Source organism: Perca flavescens, chromosome 15 (genome assembly GCF_004354835.1).
Source record: "Perca flavescens isolate YP-PL-M2 chromosome 15, PFLA_1.0, whole genome shotgun sequence".
NCBI classification, from domain to species: Eukaryota; Metazoa; Chordata; class Actinopteri; order Perciformes; family Percidae; genus Perca; species Perca flavescens.
This window is the reverse complement of record NC_041345.1, coordinates 13,281,313-13,291,617: the sequence shown is the minus strand read 5'-3', so window position 1 is coordinate 13,291,617 and position 10,305 is coordinate 13,281,313. Positions and strand designations below refer to the sequence as shown.

General features: G+C 38.3%; 1 protein-coding gene across 1 annotated transcript; it reads right to left on the bottom strand.

Moving 5' to 3' along the window:
• Positions 1-834: 834 nt before the first annotated feature.
• Positions 835-9,101, bottom strand: LOC114570106 (metalloproteinase inhibitor 2). The gene is made up of 5 exons (XM_028600332.1): positions 8,738-9,101; positions 2,956-3,056; positions 2,750-2,855; positions 2,327-2,451; positions 835-2,190 (listed from the first exon to the last, which is right to left on the bottom strand). The coding sequence occupies exons 1-5, from the start codon at positions 8,865-8,867 to the stop codon at positions 1,993-1,995; spliced, it is 660 nt and encodes a 219-aa protein (XP_028456133.1). The 5' UTR covers positions 8,868-9,101; the 3' UTR covers positions 835-1,992.
• Positions 9,102-10,305: the final 1,204 nt, after the last annotated feature.

Sequence of the window (10,305 nt, the reverse complement as noted above, 5' to 3'; positions counted from 1 at the left end):
GCGATACATTGTTAACAATTTTTTTATGTAACATCAAAGAGGGCCGATAAATCCTCGATTGTATGCTGCAGTTATGTTAGGCGAAGCTGCTCTCGCTCACATTAAACTCCCTCGAGGAATTAAATTGCAGTTCTTTCGTGTCAATTTCCCTATTGATTTGACCAAATATTTGGTTATAATAAAATGCCCGCAGATTTATGTAGACTCGAGTGAACTAAAACTAGAATAGCGCAGAAGTCACTCCTCTTACAGTAGAATCAAAGAAAAGATTGCGGTTGCATTTAAACCTTGACCAGATTACAATAACTATCTATCAATATATATAATTATTTAATATAGGCCTAGTGAAATCCTGAGAGTATAATTTTCTAATTGCACATTTTAGCACATGGATATAGGCTCGTACAAGGTCTGTGAATGTTGCATGCTGTTGTCTCCACCAAGCGGCAGCAGATCGCTGTTGAAGTGTAGCAAAGCAGTTAGGCTACTGTAACTACTATCCATGCCTCTATTAAGTCTATTAAATATTGATTCAATAAAAAAATAAAATTATACTTAAGTTTTGTTTTTGCTGTTGTCTGCTGTATGGCTCTCTTGAACAAAAGTAGGCCTAGTACTGTTCTCTCTGCAGCATGTTAGTGTTTGGACTAAAATGAGTTCAGTGTCAGTCACTTAAAACCAAAATTGGTGTATTGTAAGTACACAACTATTAAACAAAGCCACCCTGATTCTTTGATTAATTGAAATCCTTTGGAATTAGTGATAAAAACTGAATGCTGGAGTCTTGTTAATCTGCACACATTGATGTCAAAATAACCAGTACAAACATCAAAACAGGGTTTGGCATTTAATATAATAGTCAAATGTACAGTATTGTTTCAGCTGGACATGCATGCAAAATCATCTCAAAAGTCTCATGTGAAACCAGCACAAGACATCATACTTGACTACAGTTTCAAATAAGGAATCTTTTTACACTTTTATATTAATCATTAAAGTCATATTTCATATCAAAGGCTCTGCATGTAGCGTAAATGCAGGATTGGTTACAATATGTTCTTTAACCACTGACTGTCCTAAAGGACGAGCCAGTCAGACAGTTAACATTTAGGCTTACAATTTGACCTGAACATAAAATGTGTGTATTTTTATAAAACTGTTAAAATAGTTGGTCTTCTCTTTATACAATACCAATGTTGTCACTAGTCACAAAAAAGTATCAAAATGTGGTCTATTTTCAATAGAATATGGTGGATCATATAACCTTAAATTAAATATGTTCTTACACTAAAGCATTACAAAGAGAAGAGCAGTAATATAAAAAAAAAAATACAAATTGGAGGATTCAATCCTCTTTTCAGATATTTTTCATAAGACACAAAATAGGACTGCTGTGGCAATTGTGTTCAAAGTGCTTTCTTGTCTATTCAGGATTATTTAAAGAAAACAAATAGCAAAAGCACAGATTGTGCTTAAGTGAAACAGGTTTGCCACACCTTTAAGAAAACAGGGGGGGAAGAGTTTTGCATACTTAGTACAAGAAAGAATCTTATGCAGGACAGGCAACAGGTGGCACTAGTTCCTGGATAGCTCTGCTGTCACAAATCAAGGCCTCGATTGCCAGCTAATGTTACTAATGAACACATAGATTCACAGAATTGTTACACTTTGAGTTATAGCTGTGTATGTGTTGCATTATAGAATTATAGTTCACTCTAAACAATACCTTTGGTTCAAAAGGTAAATCAATAGCTGAAAAAAAAAGCTGAGGAAGAAGTGGTTTATGAGGAAGTGCTTTGGATTTAGGGGTAGAAGTGTCTAAAAGTGCTTGATTAAAAACCTACTAAATCCTGCAAATAAAAACAATCTCACCACAGAGCACACACATTATGACTAAAACAAAATAAGAATTTGACTCGTGTATTTATTTGTGTTTTTGGTATTTGTATCTTAGTATCTAAGACATCCTCAGACTTCTGGACAGTGGTTGAGTTAAGGGTCTTCGATGTCCAGGAAATCCCTTTTAGGTTGTGCTTCCCCTCTGTACCAGGCACAAGAGTCATCACTCCTCTTGATACAAGCAAAGTGTTTGGCCTGCCCTCCATTGTATGTCTTCTCAATCACCCAGTCCGTCCACAGGCACTCCGCCGGGCTGTGGATGATGCAGGGTATGAAGCGGCAGCGGGTGATCTTAGGGTCGGAGAAGAGAACCAGTTGGGGATTAAATTTACAAAAAACAATGCAATTTTCAAGATTATTTTAGTTTGTGGTACTTCAGCAGTGGGGAATTCTACTTTAACTATTGTATATGCATCAACATTTCTACCTTGCAATCACAGCCCATTTCATAGCGCTGAGTCAGGCTCTTCTTCTGGGTGGCACTCGTGGCCTCCCACGGCTTAATGAAGTCACACAGTGTGATATGCATCGTCCCGTCAGCCTCCAGTTTGCCTGTAGATGAAGGAAAGTGCATTAAATGACATGAAAACAAATTTTTTTAAAGATTATTTCTTTGGGCTTTTCCGCCTTTCATTTTTTTTTGACAGGACAGCTGAGAAAGGGGGAGAGTCAGAGGGGGAAAGTCATGCAGGAAATCGTCACAGGTCGAATTCAAACCCTGGACCTTTGCGTCGAGGCATAAACCTCTCAGCATATTCTCTACCCATGGAGTCAACCTGGCCACATGAAAACTAATTTAATTTGTTATGTTATTTATAATGTGTGATTTGTAATGTGGTAAAAGTTGTACCTGTGATAAGATACTCCGTGCCATTATTCACCAGAGTCACTCCACACACGGCTGAGGTGGGAGCAGTGTAGATAGCATCGAAAACACGGGTGGGACCTTTGAACATCTGACAATTCAAACACAGGAAAGAACATTTAGATTCATTTTGGGAATTAAGTGTATACCCAAACATGAAAACGATTATTTTTAATTTGTATCCCACATACCTTGATTTGTTTGATGTCATACTTGATACGCTTGATGGAGTTTCCATAGATGTCATTGCCAGCATCAACCAACTGCTCTCCAACTACCTTTGCCCTGATAACTGGAAAGAGACAAAAACAACCCACATTTACATGCATTCGGTTTAAAAAAGGCAAAGTTTCAAATTCAAACACTTTTGTCATGTTAAAACTGAACAGGATTTGGGCCTGTCTATATCTGATCTAAGCCTAGCCCAGGTTTGGCATCCTGGAGTTGGCCACAACACATTGCTGTGGCTTGGATCTGAGGAGTTTGCATGTGCCAGGTGCTGGGAAGACAGAGGCAACATGAGTGTTTCATCAGCTGCAATCAGAGAGAGGAATGTGTGCTGCCTGCTCCCAGGCTCCTGGGCCGACACAGGAGGAAGCCAGTCAGCAATCTCTGAAAAGCTGAACTAGAATGCTCCCCTTCGCCAGGTCTCTCTGCCGGCCTGCCTCTCTGTCTGGATAGAGGTGCTGAAATGCAAATCAACCTCTGCCTTCCCCCTTCTCTCTCTCCCTCTCTCTCTCTCGCACTCTGAAGTTCCAGATTCAGAGAGGTTTGGACGGAGAAAAAAAATCTAACAGTTCAAGTGGAAAAATTTCATCAAAGCCACACGAAGAAGCCCAAGCTCAAATTGTGAGCATTCAACAAAAAATGATGACTCGTCTTTCACAATCACTGCCTCTGTCATGTGAATCCAAGTACTGAAGTACAGTTTATTATTATTTATATGCCAGTCGTAGATAAATACCTGTGGATTACTGGAATCATGCAGTGCACATTCAAATGACTACTACACTTACAAAATCATATTCAAAATCAAGCTGTTAAGCGAAGGAGACTAGCGACAGAGTTAGTGTTAACCAGATGTTCTCTCTGAAGTCAGAGTTCAAGTCCTTGCTTTCTCTAGGTGGCAGCTTCTGAATGCCTCAGACCATCAGCAGCCCGCTTCCTTACCAAATAAGTTTAAGCCTTTTCATTTGCTTTTTATATGACAAAGGTATGAAGCTGCGGGCCATGTGCCCTAATTCAATGACAATAGAGGCTTAGAGAATATCTCCTTTTAAGGGTCTAAAGAGTCAACCCTTAAAGAGCAGGGGAACAGAGGAGAGAACGGGACAGGAATAGCAGTCACATTGCAGAGGTAGCCTGTGTCTTGTGTACAGGGAGAAGACAGCCCTTCAAAGCAATACTATCACAAACATACAAGTTGACAGGGAGAAGAGGAGGTAGAGAGCACAACGGAGAGGGGGAGGATTTAGTTTGTAGCCAGGAAAATGTGCAAAACACTGAGTATGCAAGCTGTGTGTTTTTTTCTGTGTGCTGCAGGGCTGCTGTGAAGTAGCAGATATACTGACAAATAAGCTGTACAATGCAGGCATGATTTAGAATGACAAACTGCACCGAGTGATTCTCTACAACAGTGAAGATGGTTTACAAATCACAAAACGCTTTGAGCGAGTAGTGCAAAGAAACTCTCCAACTTCTTTGGCTACAAAGTGGATTAGTGGTAATCCCCTTCTCCTGAGTGTGCAGAATCCCACACAGATCACTTCTCCTTCTACTAGTATAAAGTAGGGCAGGTGAAAATATGCACAATATTTTAAAAAACAAAAGAAAGAAAGAACATTTTTTGAGGGCGAGGGTAAGCTCTTTAAATTCCATTCAGCATGCTTAAAATAGACAAATTCTAAAAAGATATTTTCTTCCATTCATTATTTGCAAAACATCCACATTCCAGCTATTTAAGTCATAAACAATAATAAAAAAAAGAAAAATCTGATGCCTATTCCTAATCAAGACCTAATTTCCTGTACTGATTTACAGTGTATACCTAATTCTCACAGGACATGAAGAGGTTTTCTGGAACAGGCTGACCAAGCCTTACAAAAATCACAAGTTTCAGAAAGCTGGCAACTAAGGGAACCATCTAATTTTCTAGTAACTCAAACAATAAACACATCATTTTGTATGAAGTATTGTGGTCATGGGAGTTTAAAGTTTTAGTTTAGAAAAAAAGAAGAAAGCAAAGGCATGTCATGTAATTGCAGGGCCTGTACATCCATTTCTCTCTCTGAGAAGCCACAAAGTAGTCAGACTTTGAACAAGAAAAACTAAACTACAAATTCAAACTGACTCATGGTAACACTCTCCAAGCATACATGGGTTTACCCACCATTGTCTATTTATTTACTATACTTAAAAATGAAATTAGTTTAAAACCTCATTGTTGAAATATGGCAATAGTTTGTCTTTCTGGCATGACATTTTTACGGTTTATTTGCCATTTGAATGTTTACTCTTTCTCTGCCCACATCCCAACAGGTGAGTTTCTCTGCATAAAATTATGAAATCAAAGAGCACATTAAGTGAACCTGCCGGACAGATTGATGCAATGCATTATCCACCCTGGAGTTTAAAGCGGCCATTGAGAGAGCATGGACACATTCAGTCTGGTTTTAATGGCAACTATGTTTGCTGCGCAGGGGCTGTGATTGTACCAGAAGTCGTGTTAGAAAGCTGGCTTTCTTTCATAATCTCAAATGATTCACTTTCCTTGTTCACAAAAGTGGTACACTCTAGAATCACAGAGAATTGTGAAATAAACTGCAAATACATAAAGACGCAGCATATGATCGCCCGTGTATTCCTTTGCCTAAGCCAAGAACCCAAAGGGATGGAGTTCCATTAATGAGGAAAGATTTCATATGGAACTACTGTACATGTTTGCAACTATAGCTGGCATTTTGTTTACTCTAGTATATGAAGAGAGAAATAGGCCAGGCTTTATTAAAATACAGTTAGCTGAGGTCAACTAGGGGCAGAGGTGGAAACTAACCAGTTAAAATCTACAGTTTGCTTTGATCAGACTTTTAAATGAATGGTTTTACACTGCAATCTACTTATAATTTACATTAGGATTTGTACTTTTACCTCTATTCTTAACTGTATCATGACTTTGTCTTCCACAACAACTATACTTTACGAAATAGATCATCTTTAAAGCTGACATTGCAAATCGCAATTTCTGCAAACTTTCACTGACTCTTCTTATTTTTCAGAGTTCCACTTAGTAACACTAAGTTTGCAAGTTACACGTTTTTGAGTAATTTTCTCTTAGACACTTTGACTAACTCTACGTCCGTGCAATTTAAGTACTTTCACTTCAGTAAACTTTTTGACAGTAAGGGTTCCTCAAGGCAATGTCTTACTGTGCATTAACAGCATGCAAATATCATACAAATTATTGTCTACATACTAATAGACCAGAAGCTAGAAGGGGAAGCCTGCAGAGTAAAGCCAGAGCTATGGTAGATAATGACTTTCCTTTTGAATGTGCCAGCTCAACGTAGCAACTCATAATTTCGCAAAGTTGGCCACGCATATATTTTCTATGGAGCCACCAGTGACTTTGCATGCCAATAACATCACAAATGAACACATTTTGGTATCAAGAACCTTTTGGCCATTGGTGGTAATGGTGGTTTATGTTACATAAGTAGAAGGGTCTATCCATGGTGCTGAAGCAGGAGCAGGGGTGTTAAAGTCATGTTAGGAACTGACCTTACTGATGAAATTAATTAGTCTGGAAGTTCCGATGACTATCAGCACCTTAGGTTTAAATCAATCCACAGATAAATCCTTATGCCCTCTACCTGAACAAATAATTAAAACCCTGCATCTAGAATGGAATTTAAAAAAATGTCTGTATGTGTACTGTGGAGAAAAGGAAAAAAAAACAAACACTTAAAGTGTTAATAATAATAATAATAATAATAATAATAATAATAATAAGAAGAAGAAGAAGAAGAAGAAGAAGAATTAGAAAAATAATGTTATTTTCATGCCAAAGGTTAGACATTGTCCCAATGTGTTGAAATAAGAGAGTTGATTTAGTGTATTTACTATCATGTTCAAGAAAACTGAAAATATATATCATATGTCATCAGTCTGTTTCAATACAAAAGTAAGACTATTGGAATAAATGCACTTAGTTAGTAGTAGTAGTAGTAGTAGTAGTAGTAGTCTATACTATATCCTATACCCTTTGATACTGTGATATTTGTAACAAGAAGTAGTTAAACCTAAGTTAAATGTCATCTTAGCTAACTTCCTTCACTCTCTTCAAGTGTCTTACATGAGCTACCTGGCTGCATTTGAGAAGTAGCAACATTTTAAATTATCTCAACGAAAAGGGTAAAAGGAACTGCTGAGAAATCAAGACTTTCCTTTACAGTAAACTCTTCAGCAGGATAATGTGGTTTCTTCACCCTCCAGAGGCATGGAATCCAATGGTAAAGAGAAACCTTTGAATAAGTCAGCTTCTGTATACATACCACACACTCAGCCAGCTCACAACCAAGAAAAAAGACCCTCAGCAAACCACCAATTTAAATAGCGACACAAGCTGCTCAGTGTTGGGACTCCCGTTAGCTTAAGGCCTGTGTTGAAGGCAGCAACAAGCAGTGTTTTGTAATAGTTGAAAAATAAGAGGGAAAAGATCCACATGACCTTTGAGAAAGAGCTAATTAAATAGCCATTTAGTAGTCATTAAGGAAGTGCACCGAAAACCTCTCAACCATTGAGTTGAGGATGGGAGGAGTTATTTTGTTTGCATCATCATGATGAGCATTAGGCTACTTGATCCATAGTTTACTCACCAGGATGAGATACTATCATGTCTGTGCTGTCCTCTTCTCTGAAACATACACTCCACACAGTTACTCTGATCAGCCTCAACAGGCAATTATGTGGCACAAGTGCTTATGTAAGAAATCTTGTATTAAGAATTTGGTTTTACCAATACATATGATGCTTTTGGATTAATATTACTTCTGCATTAATGTGTATCTTGCATTTTATTGCTGTAGATGTTTAAGGTTGTGCTGATTCTAACTACTTTATATACTGTCGGGTAGCTTTATCTAAAGCAAGGCATCATATTCTATAAATTAATCATATGTTTGCCCTGTGAGAACCACATATATCTAAAATAAATAAATAAAAGTCAACACTTCATGGTGTCCGCTCTGTCATGCTCTGTTTTCAGCTTTGTGATGATGCATTTTCCATCTGATCCAGGAAGATTTATAAATAGTTTATTTAGCTTAAGAAGAAGGAGAATTTTCTCAACACATAAAGGAACACTTCATTCTTCTTTAGCTTATCACAAACATTCAAAATCAACACTGGAGATGCATGGTTTTAACTGGACAGGAATGGTGTGATAAATTGTAATCTAAAAAGTAACTAAAGCTTTCAGATAAATCTAGTAGAGTAAAAAGTACAATATTTGTCTCTAAGATGTACTGTTGTGAAGTAGAATACAAAGTAAGATAAAATAGATATACTCAAGTAAAGTATCTTGAATTAATACTTAAATACAGTAGTTGAGTAAATGTATTTGGTTACATTCCACCACTACAAATGAGATAAAAGTACATTTCTGTCAGTATCAAGACTAAGAGAATTGCAACAGATGATTAGAGAGAGAGAGAGAGAGAGAGAGAGAGAGAGAGAGAGAGAGAGAGAGAGAGAGAGAGAGAGAGAGAGGAAAAAGACAGGAGGGCAGTGGAAAGAAAGATTGAGAGACAGAAAATTCCATCCTCCTCCCCCTGTAATTGTAAACACAAGAGTAGGGGAAGTTTCCCTCTCAGCATTTACAGATTCTTTGTCAGAAATAACTCAAACGAACCTATATTCAAACATATATTCACCAAATACTTACATGCATTCATTTCACTCACTAAATCAACTTACCGACATCTGAATTGCAAAACGCCTGCTGAGGATGCACTGGGGCGCAGCTGCAGGCTTCTGCTATTTCTTCCACTCGCCACAGAAACAGAATGGTCAGAGTGACAAAACAACTGTTTGCCGTCCAAGTCATCTTAGAAAACTATTTAATTTAAAGAGGTGAGGGTAAAAAAAAGGAACAGTTGAGCAGTCCGGCAAGCCTAAAAGAGATGACTCAGAAATGTCCCCTGCAACTTAAATGAATTACAGACGGTCCACTTGTCAAAATATGAGATGCACAAGGCACGAGAGGGAGTTCTTTCCTGTTGAAGACCTGAGTCAGGCACACAGACTTCCTCTTCCAAATCTGTTTTCCACTACCGTCAGGAGCAGCCGCGTTTTATTAGTGCAGACTGGCGGCAGACTCCTCCCCCGCTGGGGGCTTCAGCCAGTGAGCTGCAGCAGCGGAGCCCAGGGGCTCCAAACGTTTTCACTTCCCGTCACGTTCTGTCACAATATCGTCGCATGAAGAGGTGGATGACTGTGTGATACATGCAACATCCTTTACTGTAATACAGCCTCAGTCACACACACACACACACACACACACACACACACACACACACACACACACACACACACACACACACACACTTCTCTTTGTGTTACCCGTTTCCTTAAATCATCACCTCAACTTTTTCCCCAAATCTAGAAGCCCCCATTATAACAAGATTTAGCTTTATCTAACATCAACTTAACTTATAACCTAACCATCGGCAAAGAAAAAATAACCTAAAATAAGCTTAGAAAACACGGGACATTATGAGTTTATGTGTGAGGTATTTCCTTATCTTAATATATGCTTACATTCAGAAAAATACATCAGACAGCTATTTTGTGGTTTTGCCATTCCAACATAGCCTAGAAGGGGAAAATCATCATATTATACTAAAGGATCCTCTGGGGAGCATGGGTGTGCTCAGTGAAAATCATGGAAAACTGGTCATGGATGTAGTGTGTGTGTGTGTGTGTGTGTGTGTGTGTGTGTGTGTGTGTGTGTGTGTGTGTGTGTGTGTGTGTGTGTGTGTGTGTGTGTGTGTGTACCAGAGGTAATTTTGGCCTGATGACGGAACTAAAGGTTCACTAGGATTAATTTTCTGGAAGCCATGAACTTTAACAGTAAAGTTTAAGAAATACTTTGACATTTTGGAAATACTTATAAAGGTCCCATATTATAAGAAGTGAAATTGCCATGTCTTTTTTATTATCACAAACCATGCCAAGGTGCTATATAAATATTGTATATATAAATACTGTGAAAGTAGTAAAAAGCTTATGTGTCGGACTGTTTCCCAGAGGCTCTGCTGGTTGCCTGGCAACTCCTCAGAGGCAAGACATAGTCCACCACCCCAACCCAAAGATAACTGGCTGCTTGTGGTAGCTTTTATTTAACACATAGACATCAAAGTGGTATCAATCTTCTCAATTCTCTCTAATTATTTCTTTAACAGAAGTTTGACTAGTAGCTGTGAGGGTCATGGCTCTGGACTGACCTCCATCTGACCTCCAACCTTAGGTCACACTAAGGTCTG

Bases quoted from the DNA above. Each gene is read 5' to 3' on its own strand.
- LOC114570106 (XM_028600332.1), bottom strand. From the start codon at position 8,867: ATGACTTGGACGGCAAACAGTTGTTTTGTCACTCTGACCATTCTGTTT. The intron at 2,452-2,749 runs GTACAACTTTTA...CTTCATCTACAG, and splicing joins CACGGAGTATCTTATCACAG to GCAAACTGGAGGCTGACGGG. The intron at 2,191-2,326 runs GTAGAAATGTTG...TCCGACCCTAAG, and splicing joins AAATGGGCTGTGATTGCAAG to ATCACCCGCTGCCGCTTCAT.